Raw genomic sequence first — 17,902 nt, 5'->3', positions numbered from 1 at the left:
TGCCTCGCCTCACCTCAGGGTAGGCACGCGTATGGCAGGCTTTTCCCTTGAAGAGATGAGGGCTTATGTCTGTAAGAAAGGAACTCGGAGAGCGGCAGAGCCCCCTGCTGGCCATTCCTGAGCTCTGCAAGGCTGAAGGAAGTTATTAATCATCTGCGGCCGGGCAGGGTTGCTGAGAAGGACATCTTACAAATTCAAATTACTTCAGACTCATTCTTCTCTTCTCTCTTAAAGACCTGCAGCCATGGAGCTGCTCTGGCTTTGCTGGTTTCTGCTTGCTTTTAAGTTTGGTACTTGATCTTTTCTTCTGGCTCCTGGATTTCTTGACAGATCAATTCATTGATAGATTGATTAATTAATTAACTTTTTACATTTATTTTCAATTCCACAATAATCAAACAAGTTGTTCTCTGCAGATTGCAATAAAAAGCATTGAACAATATTACACAAACATAACCATACAAGATGTAAAATCAGATGTCATATAAAACAGGTCACACTGGCTAACATCAAAGGCTGGCCTGCTTCTGGGAATCTTTGCCCGCAGAGGTCCGGGCTGCGTCAGGAGTCTCTTTCCTCCATTTAGGGCGGATTCTGATCACAGAAGAACATCTTATTCTTCAAAGAGATACTCTGCCATAAGTTAAGAACATAAGAAATTGCCATGCTGGGTCAGACCAAGGGTCCATCAAGCCCAGCATCCTGTTTCCAACAGAGGCCAAAACCAGGCCACAAGAACCTGGCAATTACCCAAACACTAAGAAGATCCCATGCTACTGATGCAATTAGTAGCAGTGGCTATTCCCTAAGTAAAACTGATTAATAGCCATTAATGGACTTCTCCTCCAAGAACTTAACCAAACCTTTTTTGAACCCAGCTACACTAACTGCACTAACCACATCCTCTGGCAACAAATTCCAGAGCTTTATTGTGCGTTGAGTGAAAAAGAATTTTCTCCGATTAGTCTTAAATGTGCCCCATGCTAACTTCATGGAGTGCCCCCTAGTCCTTCTATTATTCGAAAGTGAAAATAACCGAGTCACATCTACTCGTTCAAGACCTCTCATGATCTTAAAGACCTCTATCATATCCCCCCTCAGCCGTGTCTTCTCCAAGCTAGTGATTCTACAGTGGGGGATTTCAGAAGTTAGAAAAAGGTTTTATTTGTTTTAAAAGATTTATAATCTGCTCAATCCTGCATTCTGGCCGGAATGAAGAAAGAAAGGAAAAGATGTGAAATACCTGCAGAATGAGCTCCTTGTCTTCTGACTTGGCTTTGGTCTTAGGTGAGCTGTTGCTGTGCTGTGTGGCTTGCAGAGTCTTAAATCGCGGAATTCATCATGGGGAATAGAGGGGAGCAATGTGTTGCTGTTATAAATATTTATAAATGATCTGGAAAGGGATATGATGAGTGAGGTGATCAGATTTGCAGATGACACTAAATTATGCAGAGTAGTTAAATCTCAAGGGGATTGTGATAAACTGCAGGAGACTGGAAGATTGGCCTTCCAAATGGCAGATGAAATTTACTGTGGACAAGTGCAAGGTGATGCATATAGGGAAAAATAACCCTTGCTGCAGTTCCTATACATGCCTAGATCAGTCCAGACGAGTGGGTTTTGCATCCCTACCAGCAGGTGGAGGCAGAGAACAGTTAGGGGCACTGCTACATAAGAGAGAGCGCCACCTGCAGTCCCTCAGTATTTCTCTGACTCCAGCAGATGGTAGAGGTGCAAACCTGCAGTCCTGACTGAGAGTGTGGTTTTTCATCGTTGGTACTTGGAGCAGCTCCTCGAGGTGTTAGGTTCCTTTATGGGCCAACCCTCGAGTGCAGCCGGGCGATCGGGGCTTGGATACCCTTGGCTGTGCTAGCCCGAGGTACTGGGGACCGAATCTCTGTGCTCTCCTCCTGCCCACCGCTGCCTCAGTAAAGGAAAGTACCCTTTTGTGTTTCTCTGTTTAGTTGGATTGTTTGTTTAAAAAAAAAACCCACCACAAGAATTAAGAGAGCGGAGAAGAAGGGTCGGTCAGAGATTTGTGCAGCCAGGAGCTTTGGCCGTCGGCGCACATCGGGGTGGTTAGACAGCCGGGGCTGCCTTAGTCCACCCGGGGAGGAGAGGCAAGTGCCGCGATTTGGTGTTGGGTTTCCATGGCAGGGAAACCTTGGCGGGGCGGCTGTAATTTGGCGCTTGCCCTGGTCTGCCACGGCTCTGACGTGCGCATTTTTGGAGCGCGCAGGCCCGACCGGCTCCCTCGTGGTGCGACCTGCTTGTTGGAAGCGCTTCCTTAACTGCGCGGAGGGGCGACCGCGTGGTGCCGTGGCAGTGAAACTGTGGGCGGGGGCGTACAGGGCCTGCGGGCGCTGGTCAGCCCTCCTCGAATCCTGCTCCCTATGCACTGGAGGTGCTTCGGGAGCGGCGGGGTTGAAGGCGCGAAAGGCTTCCCACGCTTCGGCAGCTGCGACTGTGGTGCAAGGGGGAACCTCCCGCCCCGCTGGGACTGCGGAGGATCGTCTTCTGGGGGCTCTTCCGAGCTGGGGCACCGGCTCCTCCCCCTCCTCTTTCTCCTGCAGTGCAGGTGCTGAGGCGGACAATGAGGAGGGAGTGGATTCTGGGGACAGGGGGACGAGCCGAGGGATTTCTCTTCAGAATTTGTCCTGCTTCTCCATAGACCCTTCCTGGCTAGGAAGGCAGTGGGAGTTAAAAGATCCAGAGGGCAGCGCTCCATTTCGCCCAAACAACTGAGGATGGCTTCAGTGGGCAGTTTGGGAGATGTCTTGCAGCACCAGGGGGTGGCGCTGGGCCGGAGCGAGTGAACTTGCCAGGAACATGGATGCCAGATCCGGCATCGCCTCAGGGGGGCAGATCCTTGGCTGCCGGATTCTGGTTTGCATAAGGAAGATCTGAATCTCGATGAGGCTGTTCTGGAAGGGATGACCCTCGGGTGGTCCAGCTGTTTAAGAAAGAAGAACTGCGGCTCTCATTCCTCAAGTGTTGGAGGAACTGGGGGTTAAAAGGACTCAGGAGGAGTCGGATAATGAAGGGGTCAATCTGGTCCTGGATGGATTGCGGGGCCCGCCTACAGCCTTTCCATTGCCTAAGGAGATACAGAAGCTGATCTGCCAGGAATGGGATTTCCCTGCGGCAGGCTTGGGAGGAGCATTTGGAGCACTTAAAGATTCCTAAGGTAGCTGCGGCGATCTCGCTGGTGACCAAGAAGACCAAAATTCCAGTTGCAGGATCAGATGCACTTAAGGATGTGTAGGACTGCAAGTTGGAGATCCAGTTGAAGTGCATGTTCGAGCTGTCTGCCTTAAGCCTTCAAGCCGCAGTGTGTGGTAGTATGATGCAGCGAGCCTGGTGGGACGTTCAGCCCTGTTCAAGCAGCTTGGCTGGAAACTGGTGTGGCTTATGTGGCTGATGCATTGTATGATTTGGTTCGAACCTTCGCCAGGAGTATGGTCTCGGTGGTGTCGGTGCGCCGGCTTCTTTGGTTGCGCAATTGGTCAGTGCATTTGTCATCCAAGGCCCAGCTGTGTAATCTCCCCTTTAAGAGAAAGTTGCTGTTTGCAGAGGAGCTGGATCAGCTGATGAAGTCCCTTGGGGAATCGGTTGCCCAAGGATAAGAAGAGTTCTAGGAAGGTATTTTTACCCTGATCCCAGTTTCGGGATTCAAGGAAGTTTCGTCCTGGAAGAGGGGCCGCAGCCTCAGGGTCAAGGCAGTCGTCAAGTTGTCAGCAGCCCTTTTGGGGCACTGGCAGATCCTCCAGAGGCACCTCCAGTCAGGGATCCGGAGGCGGAAAGGCCTCACAGTGAAGCCAGGCCCATCCATTCCTCGCTGGAAGCGGTAGGGGGCCGATTGTCCCGCTTTTATGAGGAGTGGTCCAAGATCACTACAGACCTGTGGGTGCTAGAGGTCGTAAAACAGGGTTACGCCTTAGAATTTTCGCACCCAGTCAGAGAGACCTTTCTGGAGTCCCACTGTTTGTCTCATAGAAATAGGGCCCCAGTGGAACAGACTATGCAAAGGTTGTTAAGCTTAGAGGCCATGACTCCGGTTCCGCTGAACGAACAGGGACGGGGAAGGTACTCCATTTATTTCCTGGTGCCAAAGAAGGAGGGCACTTTCCGTCCCATTTTGTATTTACAAAAGATAAATGTAGCCTTGTGAGTACCACGTTTCTGGATGAAGATACTACATACTGTAATAGCAGCGGTCCAAAAAGGAGAATTCCTTGCATCCCTGGATCTGACCAACTCCTCTCTGTGTATTCCCATTCGGGAAGACCATCAGAAGTTTCTCTGTTTCATGGTGTTGGGACGAAACTTCCAGTTTCGGGCTCTGCCCTTCAGTTTGGCTATGGCTTCCCGAAGCTTCACAAAGGTGATTATAGTCGTGGTGGCGGCCCTGAGACGGGAAGGGATTCTGGTACACCCATACCTGGATGATTGGCTTATTTGGGCAAAGACAGAGGAAGAGTGCAATCGGTCAGTACAGCGTGTAATGCACACCCTCAGTTCTCTGGGGTGGGTGAACAATGTGGCAAAGAATCACCTGATCCCATCCCAATCTTTGGAGTATCTAGGCACACGTTTTGATACCCATCAAGGCAGGGTGTTCCTGACGGCGGACAGGTTGACGAAGTTGCAAGTGCAGGTGCAGCGGCTCTTGAGTCTGTCAGTGCCGAAGGTTTGGAATTACCTACAGGTTTCGGGTTTTTTTTTAATTTACATTTTTTATTAAGGTTTGAACATATAAAATATCACATCCAATACAAGCCATTATGTATGATATACAGTGCAGTGATCACCCCTCAGATCCCCCCTACCTACAGGTTTTGGGCTCCATGGCCTCCATGCTGGATTTGGTTCTGTGGGCCTTTGCTCACATGCAGCCTTTGCAAAGAGCACTGTTGTTCAAGTGGAACCCCTTGGCGAAGTATCACCTGCTGTTGCCTCTGCAAGGAGAATCCAGATCCAGTCTTTCGTGGTGGCTATTGAGGAGCAATCTGGAGAAAGGTGTGGACCTGGAGCCTCTGAACTGGGTGGTGATCACCACAGATGCCAGTCTCAAGGGCTGGGGAGCGGTGTGCTTGGGTCGGTCTGCCCAGGGGCTTTGGTCAACGGTGGAAGTGTCCTGGTCAATCAGTCATTTGGAGATGAGGGTGGTATCCAGATCACTGGAGGCTTTTGCTGATAGTCCAGAGATGGATGGTGCGAGTGTTCTCCAACAATGCCAATTGATGTATGGAGGAACGAAATGTCGTGCTGTTGCTCAGGAGACTCAACTTTTGTTTGTGTGGGCAGAGCGGCATCTCGAGGGGATTGCGGCCTCACATGTTGCAGGAGTGGACAATGAGCAGGTGGATTTCCTCAGCAGGCAACAGTTAGATCCCGGGGAGTGGGAGCTGTCCCCGGAAGCTTGGAATCACATTTGCGCCAGGTGGGGTCACCCTCAGTTGGATCTCATGGCAATGCGAACCAATGCAAAGACGGCAAGATTCTTCAGTCGTCGAAGGGAGCCCAGATTGGTAGGCCTCGATGCCCTATTATGCCCGTGGCCAACCGGGTTTCTGCTGAATGTGTTCCCTCCATGGCTGCTTATTGGTCGAGTGTTAAGGTGCATAGAGGCGCATCCAGGGACTGTAGGTGCTAGTGGCGCAGGACTGGCCTCGTAGTCCTTGGTTTGTGGACCTGGTGTATCTGGCGATTGATGGGCCTCTGCGATTGGCTCATCTGCCAGACATGCTGCCCCAAGGTCCCATATTTTCGGATCAGGAGAATCACTTTTGTCTCATGGCTTGGGTTTTGAGAGGCGGCGATTGCGCCTGAAGAGATATTCTGAATCAGTTATCTCCACTATGCTTCAGGCTAGGAGGCCTTCTACATCTTTGGTGTATGGTAGAGTTTGGAAGGTTTTTGAGTCCTGGTGTCTTCAACAGGATCTGGACTCGCTGTCGGTGGGAGTTCTGCCCATTTTGTCCTTTATTCAGCAAGGCTTGTCCAAAGGCTTAGCCTATAGCTCATTTGCATTCAGGTGTTGGCCTTGGGTTGTCTTCGAAGCAAATTCCAGGGTCAGACTTTGGCTGCTCATCCCAATGTCGTGCATTTTCTGAAGGGGCTAAGCATTTGCGGCCTCTGGTTCGGAAGAAGGGTCCGAATTGGAACCTCAATATGGTTTTGCGGGTTCTCTGCAGCACACCCTTTGAGCCCTTAGAACGGTCCTCAGTGAAGGATTTGACATTGAAGTCTGTTTTCCTAGTGGCTCTTTGCTTGGCCCGGTGGATTTCCGAACTTTAGGCGCTTTCTTGTCGGGATCCGTTTCTGAGTATTGCAGAGGACAGGGTAACCTTACGTATAGTTCCCTCCTTTTTGCAGAAAGTGGTGTCTTCCTTTCATGTGAATCAGACGGTTGAGCTGCTGGCCTTTCCAGATTGGTCACATGGATTTCTGCAGGATAGGGATCTGCATCTTCTGGGTGTGCATCGCACGCTGTTGCGTTATTTGAAAGTCACTAATAGTTTTCGGAGGTCGGATCACCTGTTTGTATTGTTTGGAGGAGCCAGAAGAGGGAAGAAAGCCTCTAAGGCTACAATTTCTAGGTGGCTAAAGGAGACCATTTGTTTAGCCTACATCTGTAAAGGTCGTGAAGTGTCGGCTGGTCTCAAGGTGCATTCGAATCGGGCACAAGCGACATCCTGGGCGGAGTGTCAGTTGGTGTCTCCTCAGAAGATATGTAGGGCCGCAGTGCGGTCTTCGTTACATACTTTCACTAAGTATTATCGTTTGGATGTTCGAGCGTATGAGGATGCATCTTTTGGTGAGAGTGTGTTACGAGCAGGTCTTTCGGATGCCCACTTGTCTGGACTGATCTGGGTAAGTACAGGAAAGGAAAACTTGTTCTTACCTGCTAATTTTTGTTCCTGTAATACCACAGATCAGTCCAGAGACCTGCCTGTTGTTGCGGCCGAAAGACTAAATTTCTTGGTGAAGGTTAGCCAGTGTGCATCAGCTGCTTTTATTGCCACAATTAAAAAAAAAACTTTTTGGTATTTCCTTTTCTGAGCAAGCGGTTTGCAGGAATTTGCATGGTATTGTTTGGCTTTTCGGTTCAAGGGTTTCCAACCCTATGTTCGATTTTGCCCCAGTTGCCTTAAAGAGGGGGGAATGCAGTCTATTCTTGACTTGGGTTCAGGTCAATACTGAGGGACTGCAGGTGCAACTCTCGGTTATGTAGTAGGGCCTCAAAGTTTTGCTCTCTGTCTCCATCTGCTGGTGGGGATGCATAAACCCCCTAATCTGGACTGATCCTGGGTACTTCAGAAATGAAAATTAGCAGGTAAGAACCAATTTTCCTTTACGTGATGTTAAGTTCCATAAGGAGTTACCACCCAGGAAACAGATCTAAGCATCATAGTGGATAATATATGGAAATCGTCAGCTCAGTGTGATGCGGCAATCAAAGAAACAAACAGAATGTTAAGAACTATTAGGAAAGGAATGACAAACAAAAGAATGGATATCATAATGCTTCTGTATCACTCCATGCTGAAACCGCACCTTGAATACTGTGTTCAATTCTGGTCGGCGCATCTCAAAAAAGATATAATTGCGATGGAGAAGGTACAGAGAAGGGCAACCAAAATGATAAGGGGAATGGAACAACTCCCCTATGAGGAAAGGCTGAAGAGGTTAGGGCTGTTCAGCTTGGAGAAGAGATGACTGAGGGGGGATATGATAGAGGTGTTTAAAATCATGAAAGGTCTAGAAGGGGTAGATGTGAATCGGTTATTTACTCTTTCAGATAATAGAAAGACTAGGGGGCACTCCATGAAGTTAGCATGGGGCACATTTAAAACTAATCAGAGAAAGTTCTTTTTTACTCAACGCACAATTAAACTCTGGAATTTGTTGCCAGAGGATGTGGTTAGTGCAGTTAGTATAGCTGTGTTTAAAAAAGGATTGGATAAGTTCTTGGAGGAGAAGTCCATTACCTGCTATTAAGTTCACTTAGAGAATAGTCACTGCCATTAGCAATGGTTACATGGAATAGACTTAGTTTTTGGGTAATTGGCAGGTTCTTATGGCCTGGATTGGCCACTGTTGGAAACAGGATGCTGGGCTTGATGGATCCTTGGTCTGACCCAGTATCGCATGTTCTTATGTTCTTATGTAAAGGCTAAAGAGGTTAGGACTCTTCAGTTTGGAGAAGAGATGGCTGAGAGGGGATATGATAGAGGTCTACAAAATCATGAGAGGACTAGAACAGGTAAATGTGAATCAGTTATTTACTCTTTCAGATAATAATAATGCAAGGATTAAAGTTCACTCCATGAAATTAGCAAGTATCACATTTAAAACAAATCAGAGAAAATTCTATTTTGTTCAGCACATAATTAAGCTCTGGTATTCATTGCTGTAGGATGTTGTTAAGGCAGTTAATGTAGCTGGGTTTAAAAAAAGTATTGGAAAAGTTCCTGTAAGAGAAGCCCATAAACTGGTATTAGTCAAGCTGACTTAGGGAATAGCCACTGCTTATTACTGGCATTAGTAGCATGGGATTTATTCAATATGTGGGTACTTGCCAGGTACTGGTGTCCTGGATTGGCCAGTGTTGGAAACAGGATGCTGGGTTTGATGGTCTGACTCAGTAAGGCAACTTAAGATGGTCATTATATTGCTGTGGGATTGTACTTGGGGTGGGATGGGGGATTGTTGGGATTATTTTATAAGGCACTTTGATTCTGAGGGGAAGGCAGTGTATTAAATGAAATAAGTAAAAGCTCCCCTGATACATGGGATGACGCTTATCTAACACCTTCACAAACACATGGAAATGATGGAAGAAAAGGACCGAATGGTCCACCCAGACTGCCCAGTAAGCTTTGTAGGTAGTACCTGCCGCTTTGTGCAGTTATCCCCAAACCTTATGATAACCTATACAAATTGCAGCTGGTAACATGTGTTACTGGGTGATGAGCTTCGCTTCTTTATATCTGAGAAGCAGCTCGGCACAATCAGGCTGTCTAGTGCTGCTGCTGGGTGGATGGTGGAGGTGGGACCTGCTTCTTGTTGCACTACGGTAATGATTGCGTCCTCTCTCTCCTGTGCACAGGGCAGGGATGCTGGCGAGCAGCACATTGTCGATGTGGTTCTAAAGATAATTCAAGGTTGGTATCTGCCTCCTCCACTGCTGGATGTCTCCGAGACTTCACTTTTGACACAGCTTTGACCTTTAGCTCTGTTATTTTTAGGGGACCCTGAGAGTTCTATAGAGTTCCATGTGACTCCCAAATCTCAGGATAACTTCGAGGACCCAAAGCCTGGTGTCAAACAGTATCAACTTTTTATTATTTTTTTTTCATCTAAAATGAGAATAAATTTTTGCTGGAAATGTTTCAAAGCTGCAAAAACAAATCCACTTGAAAGCCTTTTCCTGCTCTGAAGCAGGATTAGATGCATGGAGAGGCCCAAGCTTTGAAAGAGATCTCCATACGATTAAAGGAAATCAGCATCTCCAGACCACCCACCCACTCAGTCAGTCCTCCAAAGTCAGACCCTGAGACGCACAGCAGGGGAAGACTGAACAGGCCTTAGACACATAACTAATTTCAATGCAGCCTCAGTGCTGAATGCTCCTGTGGTGGCCATCTCGGCAGCCTCAAACCTTCATATGCACGGTCATTCATTACAGAGCAGCTGGCTGAAGTGGCAGTGAGCTCAAAGAGAGCGGCTCTCGGGGGCAGCGGCATGATGGGACCACCTGGACCTCCTGGACCCCCGGGACCCCCTGGTGGTCAGGGCCTGCATGGTCATCCTGGTCCACGCGGTATTCCTGGAATTGTGGGGGCCGCAGGGCAGACCGGAAACACAGGCCCGAAAGGTAAGGCCTTGCTTTGCCTCTCCAATGGCTCTGATGAGGAAAGACTTAGGTTCCCAACCTCTTTGAGTGGAAAGTAGGAAGATAACAAAGGTTGCTCTGCATCAGGATGAGCGGGACACTTCTTTTATTGCAGGTAAACATGGAGAGAAAGGGGAGCAAGGAGAGATAGGACATGGGCACCAGGGTCTGCCAGGACCACCAGGGATCCCAGGTAAGTGCACCCAACCATGTCCAGGCCAAGTCCAGCTTTACATGCAGAGAGCCAGCATTGTGACACACAGCACCTCTCAGACCTGGCCAGGACAGCTTTACATGCAGAGAGCCAGCATTGTGACACACAGCACCTCTCAGACCTGGCCAGGACAGCTTAACATGCAGAGAGCCAGCATTGTGACACACAGCACCTCTCAGACCTGGCCAGGACAGCTTTACATGCAGAGAGCCGGCATTGTGACACACAGCACCTCTCAGACCTGGCCAGGACAGCTTTACACCCAGAGAGCCAGCATTGTGACACACAGCACCTCTCAGACCTGGCCAGGACAGCTTAACATGCAGAGAGCCGGCATTGTGACACACAGCACCTCTCAGACCTGGCCAGGACAGCTTTACATGCAGAGAGCCGGCATTGTGACACACAGCACCTCTCCGACCTGGCCAGGACAGCTTTACACGCAGAGAGCCAGCATTGTGACACACAGCACCTCTCCGACCTGGCCAGGACAGCTTAACATGCAGAGAGCCAGCATTGTGACACACAGCACCTCTCCGACCTGGCCAGGACAGCTTAACATGCAGAGAGCCAGCATTGTGACACACAGCACCTCTCCGACCTGGCCAGGACAGCTTAACATGCAGAGAGCCAGCATTGTGACACACAGCACCTCTCCGACCTGGCCAGGACAGCTTAACATGCAGAGAGCCAGCATTGTGACACACAGCACCTCTCAGACCTGGCCAGGACAGCTTAACATGCAGAGAGCCAGCATTGTGACACACAGCACCTCTCCGACCTGGCCAGGACAGCTTTACACACAGAGAGCCGGCATTGTGACACACAGCACCTCTCCGACCTGGCCAGGACAGCTTAACATGCAGAGAGCCGGCATTGTGACACACAGCACCTCTCCGACCTGGCCAGGACAGCTTTACATGCAGAGAGCCGGCATTGTGACACACAGCACCTCTCAGACCTGGCCAGGACAGCTTTACATGCAGAGAGCCGGCATTGTGACACACAGCACCTCTCAGACCTGGCCAGGACAGCTTTACATGCAGAGAGCCAGCATTGTGACACACAGCACCTCTCCGACCTGGCCAGGACAGCTTAACATGCAGAGAGCCAGCATTGTGACACACAGCACCTCTCCGACCTGGCCAGGACAGCTTTACACACAGAGAGCCAGCATTGTGACACACAGCACCTCTCCGACCTGGCCAGGACAGCTTAACATGCAGAGAGCCGGCATTGTGACACACAGCACCTCTCAGATCTGGCCAGGACAGCTTAACATGCAGAGAGCCAGCATTGTGACACACAGCACCTCTCCGACCTGGCCAGGACAGCTTTACATGCAGAGAGCCGGCATTGTGACACACAGCACCTCTCAGATCTGGCCAGGACAGCTTAACATGCAGAGAGCCAGCATTGTGACACACAGCACCTCTCTGACCTGGCCAGGACAGCTTAACATGCAGAGAGCCGGCATTGTGACACACAGCACCTCTCAGATCTGGCCAGGACAGCTTAACATGCAGAGAGCCAGCATTGTGACACACAGCACCTCTCAGACCTGGCCAGGACAGCTTTACATGCAGAGAGCCGGCATTGTGACACACAGCACCTCTCAGATCTGGCCAGGACAGCTTTACATGCAGAGAGCCAGCATTGTGACACACAGCACCTCTCAGACCTGGCCAGGACAGCTTTACATGCAGAGAGCCAGCATTGTGACACACAGCACCTCTCAGACCTGGCCAGGACAGCTTAACATGCAGAGAGCCGGCATTGTGACACACAGCACCTCTCAGACCTGGCCAGGACAGCTTAACATGCAGAGAGCCGGCATTGTGACACACAGCACCTCTCAGACCTGGCCAGGACAGCTTTACATGCAGAGAGCCGGCATTGTGACACACAGCACCTCTCAGATCTGGCCAGGACAGCTTTACATGCAGAGAGCCGGCATTGTGACACACAGCACCTCTCAGATCTGGCCAGGACAGCTTTACATGCAGAGAGCCGGCATTGTGACACACAGCACCTCTCAGATCTGGCCAGGACAGCTTAACACGCAGAGAGCCAGCATTGTGACACACAGCACCTCTCCGACCTGGCCAGGACAGCTTAACATGCAGAGAGCCGGCATTGTGACACACAGCACCTCTCAGATCTGGCCAGGACAGCTTTACACGCAGAGAGCCAGCATTGTGACACACAGCACCTCTCAGACCTGGCCAGGACAGCTTTACATGCAGAGAGCCAGCATTGTGACACACAGCACCTCTCAGACCTGGCCAGGACAGCTTTACATGCAGAGAGCCAGCATTGTGACACACAGCACCTGCCAGCATTGTGACACACAGCACCTCTCAGACCTGGCCAGGACAGCTTAACATGCAGAGAGCCAGCATTGTGACACACAGCACCTCTCCGACCTGGCCAGGACAGCTTTACATGCAGAGAGCCGGCATTGTGACACACAGCACCTCTCCGACCTGGCCAGGACAGCTTTACATGCAGAGAGCCGGCATTGTGACACACAGCACCTCTCCGACCTGGCCAGGACAGCTTAACATGCAGAGAGCCAGCATTGTGACACACAGCACCTCTCCGACCTGGCCAGGACAGCTTAACATGCAGAGAGCCAGCATTGTGACACACAGCACCTCTCAGACCTGGCCAGGACAGCTTAACATGCAGAGAGCCAGCATTGTGACACACAGCACCTCTCCGACCTGGCCAGGACAGCTTAACATGCAGAGAGCCGGCATTGTGACACACAGCACCTCTCAGACCTGGCCAGGACAGCTTAACATGCAGAGAGCCGGCATTGTGACACACAGCACCTCTCAGACCTGGCCAGGACAGCTTAACATGCAGAGAGCCAGCATTGTGACACACAGCACCTCTCCGACCTGGCCAGGACAGCTTAACATGCAGAGAGCCAGCATTGTGACACACAGCACCTCTCAGACCTGGCCAGGACAGCTTTACATGCAGAGAGCCAGCATTGTGACACACAGCACCTCTCAGACCTGGCCAGGACAGCTTTACATGCAGAGAGCCAGCATTGTGACACACAGCACCTCTCAGACCTGGCCAGGACAGCTTTACATGCAGAGAGCCAGCATTGTGACACACAGCACCTCTCCGACCTGGCCAGGACAGCTTTACATGCAGAGAGCCGGCATTGTGACACACAGCACCTCTCAGATCTGGCCAGGACAGCTTAACATGCAGAGAGCCAGCATTGTGACACACAGCACCTCTCAGACCTGGCCAGGACAGCTTAACATGAAAATTACCCATTCATTCAGGCTCTGGTTCATCCCTGTGGAACCACATCAGCTCGTGAGAAACTACTGAGCGTAAAGTGTTCGGTAATAGTCAATAACACGACTGTGCTGAAAGAGCAGATAACAGCACAGCGCCCCTGGGCTAGAGTCAGAGCAGAGCAGGCAACAAACCAGTGAGGAGGGCTGCACCGGCTCTAGAAACCACAATATTTTATCAATAGGGATTCCTAGCTGCGCAATAACTGTGCTCCCTTGGGTGACAGAAGGCACGACACTCCCTGTAGTTTCCGGAAATGACCAAATCTCTTCCATACACAGCACTCGCACCTTGTCCTGTCTAACTCGGTATTACCTACCCCCCTGTGTGTAAGAGGCCTGTTGTTAACTGCCTGTGTTTCTCCCCTCTCTAGGCCGGCCGGGCATTCCCGGTCTCGCCATTAATGGTAAAGATGGTGAAGGTGGTCCCCAGGGTGCCCCTGGAGAGCGTGGTCACTCAGGACCGCCCGGGCCCGCTGGCCTCCCTGGATTCTGTGAGGCGGCTGCGTGTTTGGGAGCCTCTGCCTACGCACCCACGTCCCTGACGGATTCTGGCTTTGTAAAGGGACCCTGAGTTTATTTAAATAGAAATAAAGGAATCAAAAAAAGTAAATATTGTTACATGAAACAAGTAAGCAAGCAAAAAAAAAAACCAAACAGCGAACTTTGGTGAAGTCGCCGGTGACGACGACTGCTGGAGATCTGTAAAGGAGAAACTTGGAGAGGAAGAGAATTTGAAAAGTATGAGAGCGAAGGGCCTTTTGCATCCTGCGTCTGTGGGGGCAGGCGAGGGCCCACTGGGTGCTGTCTGATCCTGTGGGGGTGACAGAGCCAGGTGCAAGGAAGGCAGGGCTGTGGCTCCTCCCGGACCCCCCGGGCTGTGAGAAGGTGAAGAGACAAGGAGGGACATTCGGCTCAAGGTTTGATCACAAACTCAATTCCTAAGCAGATCTGTCAGTGGCCAGGGCCTCCTTCCCACCTCTCGGCTTCCTTTCTTCTGGTAGATAATAAGGCCCAGTCTCCTTCCCTTCCACGCTGCCTCTCTTTGGGTTGTTTTTACTATTTAAGGGTTCTCCAGTGCTGTAAATCTTGTAAATGTTTTATAAATAAGGAGGAAAACAATAAAGAAATGAAATACACTTTTCAGAAAAATGGTCAATAAAAGCCCCAGGCTGGAATGAGCGGGGACTTTGAATTCTTGTTGTAATTCTCTGGCACAGAGCAGGAGGCCCTGGTTCCCCGGGTGCTGCGAGAGATGGCAGGTGTGATGTGCAGGTACCCGAGACGGGAAACGCCAGGGACAAGCCCACAGCGCAGAAAACCAGCTTCACGAACAGCAGGGGCCACCGATGCAAAGGTCACTAATGTCTGCTGACTGGTCAGGGGCCTGGGAGCCTCGGGGGGAGGGAGGGCAGGTGTCTAATCCCCCCACAGGACATGGTTTGGAGAAGCTCAGGCCTCAGCGGGCAGCTTAGCCTGCGAGTCTGTGCCTCCAGCTCACACTTCAGAGCTATGGCCTGTGCACGAGGGAAGCCGGCACTGCTGCTGTTCTGTGCTACCTGCAGGACGCTGCCAGTCTGATCCTTTTCACCAGCAGTAAAAATTCACCAAAATGTTAAATCTTACATGGAACTTTTGCTGAGTAAAGTGCTTGGTGCTAAGCTCTCTGCAGACTCAGTTCTGACTCCAGAGCCCACTTGGTGGAGCTGTGTGCCTTCCAAACTTCCAGGGCAAGATGATATTAATCTCTGTTTTTCACTCACAAAATCAATTTCTCCCCACTGCAAACCTTTTTAAATGTAGTTTTGTCAGTGCTGTGGCCTAACTCCTGCCATCCATTACCAGGCCTTTCACAGTCACTTTCCTGGCCTGTTTCACTCAGCCCTAGGCATAGAAATCGGATTTGTTCAGGATAACTAAGTATGTTTTGGGAGAAAGCTATATTGCTATCTTCTGCCACGCTGGCGTCGAAGGCCAATTGCAGTAGAATGAAATCCTCAAATGGGATGAATCACTGCCGCCATCACCAGCCTGGCATTACCCTCTCCCTCACCAGCCTAGCACTGCCTGTACCCTCACCAGCCTGGCACTGCCTGTACCCTCATCAGCCTAGCACTGCCTGTACCCTCACCAGCCTGGCACTGTCCTCTTCCTCACCAGTCTGGCATCCTCTCCCTCACCAGCCTAGCACTGCCTGTATCCTCATCAGCCTAGCACTGTCCTCTTCCTCACCAGCCTGGCATCCTCTCCCTCACCAGCCTGGCATCCTCTTCTTCATCAGCCTGGCACAGCCCTTTCCCTCACCAGCTTGGCACTGTCCTCTCTCTCATCAGCCTGGCACAGCCCTTCCCTCACCAGCTTGGCACTGTCCTCCTTCATCAGCCTGGCAAAGCCCTTCCCTCACCAGCTTGGCAGTGTCTGCTCCTCATCAGCCTGGCACAGCCCTTCCCTCACCAGCTTGGCAGTGTCTGCTCCTCATCAGCCTGGCACAGCCCTTCCCTCACCAGCTTGGCACTGTCTGCTCCTCATCAGCCTGGCACAGCCCTTCCCTCACCAGCTTGGCACTGTCTGCTCCTCACCAGCCTGGCACAGCCCTTCCCTCACCAGCTTGACACTGTCCTCCCTCACCAGCCTGGCACAGCCCTTCCCTCACCAGCTTGGCACTGTCTGCTCCATCAGCCTGGCACAGCCCTTCCCTCACCAGCTTGGCACTCTCTTCTCCCTCATCAGCCTGGCACAGCCCTTCCCTCACCATCCTGGCACAGCCCTTCCCTCACCAGCTTGGCACTCTCTTCTCCCTCATCAGCCTGGCACAGCCCTTCCCTCACCAGCTTGGCACTCTTCTCCCTCATCAGCCTGGCACAGCCCTTCCCTCACCAGCTTGGCACTCTCTTCTCCCTCATCAGCCTGGCACAGCCCTTCCCTCACCATCCTGGCACAGCCCTTCCCTCACCAGCCTGGCATTAATCCTAGGTATATGGAAGTGCAGTCTGATTAACAAGCACTTGTTGATCTGTTGACTTCCTGCATGCACAAACGAGCGGAGGATTTTCGGTATTCAGCCAGACCTTTGGTCTCTGTGAATTCAGGTGTGGGTGGGAGGGGGGTCCTTTGCTTTGTGAATATCCCCCAGGTGTTAGCCTGAGATGCTGTTGCTCTGGCCATGGAGGCCTTGTGTCTTTTTCTGCTTTTTACCTTTACTGGAGACAATGAAAGGAGACAATCACTTTAACTTTAAGCTGGCCTCTTTCCCACATTTTCCTTGGTTGTGCAGGTAGGAGAAGGAATCCACGGCCGTTGTTAGCTAACGTCTAGAAGAGGGGTCCAGAGCAGGCTGAAGGATTAGCGCCAGAGCAAGGGATTCTTCACTTAAAAGGTGGTAAAATTATGCTAGCGGAGATTGACAAATGAAAACTGGACATCCCTTTGGAGGAATAAGGAATCCTGGATAAGGTGTAGCACTAGATTTGGATAAAGTGCTGTGTCTTCATGGTGCTGCAGAATTGCTATAGGTTCACAGTACTTTATTCATCTCCTAGGGTACCACATATAGAGATAGCCGTGAAGCCATTAAAAGGATGCTAGAACGTGAACCGCTGGTGTCCTTTTCAGGCTGACCTGCTGCTTTGTGCTTATCCTTACCTGAAAGCTGGGAGAATTTTACAGGCTTCTCCCATGTGTACCTTTCCTTTATAACCCAGCAGCACAGGAGATGTCCTGCTTCGATATCTACCCGGCTGAAGGTGCAACTCCTGTTGGCCAAAGTCTACATCAGCCACCTTCTAGGAAGCAGTGCCAGAGCTTTGCAACAGCCGAGTACAGCCTGGGAGAGATTGGAGAGCGATAACTTAGTAAAAGCATTGCGCAGCTCCTTAATGAATTATCATCCCAAAGCATTCTGGGAATAGAAAAGAAGAGGACGTCCCAAAAGTGTCGACCTGGTTACCTTAACAGCGCAGCCATTTCCCTCACCGTGCACACAAGGTGCGTTTACCTTTCTGACTGAAGGAATTCCCAGCCCCTGTGTGGAGCTGCCCCAGAACCAGCAGTCACTCTTGGCAGAAGCTGAGCCCTCTCTTAATATTTATTTAAACATTTTATATATTGCTTTCCCCAAGAGCAAACAGTCCAAAGCAGTGAACAATTTTTCTGTTAACTGGTATTAAAAACCAGATTAACATAAAACCAAAGCAAAATATCCAGTAAAAAAAAAAAAAAGGGGATATTAAACAAATTAGTCAAATAATATTAACATTCTATGAAAAAAACTAACTGTCCAATACTTAAAACTCCACACCCTTCTCTCACAGCAGAAAACACATAGGAATTGCATAGCTACTGCTACAAAGCAACAAGAAAAACCTTATTGCAAGAGATGAATATGAAAACTTCCTGAATCCAGCATCTATTAAGAAGGCTTTGTTTTGTGTAAATGTTATGCGCTTTCCTGGTGTAATTTTATGA

The 17,902-nt window shown here is 50.4% G+C and overlaps 1 protein-coding gene across 3 annotated transcripts in view; it reads left to right on the top strand.

Moving 5' to 3' along the window:
- Nucleotides 1-14,577, top strand: part of COL9A2 (collagen type IX alpha 2 chain) — a 54,254-nt gene extending 39,677 nt beyond the window's left edge. For 2 of the 3 annotated variants that reach the window (XM_029571540.1, XM_029571539.1), the window contains 4 exons: nucleotides 9,116-9,170; nucleotides 9,695-9,883; nucleotides 10,017-10,094; nucleotides 13,813-14,577. In XM_029571540.1, the coding sequence (XP_029427400.1) occupies nucleotides 9,116-9,170; nucleotides 9,695-9,883; nucleotides 10,017-10,094; nucleotides 13,813-14,012 (522 nt within the window). In that variant the 3' untranslated portion in view covers nucleotides 14,013-14,577. The other variant, XM_029571541.1, reaches the window with a different exon arrangement.
- Nucleotides 14,578-17,902: the final 3,325 nt, after the last annotated feature.

Source organism: Rhinatrema bivittatum, chromosome 11, assembly GCF_901001135.1.
Source record: "Rhinatrema bivittatum chromosome 11, aRhiBiv1.1, whole genome shotgun sequence".
Classification (NCBI taxonomy): Eukaryota; Metazoa; Chordata; class Amphibia; order Gymnophiona; family Rhinatrematidae; genus Rhinatrema; species Rhinatrema bivittatum.
The sequence above is the reverse complement of the archived record's forward strand: the minus strand, read 5'-3'. Positions and strand labels throughout refer to the sequence as shown.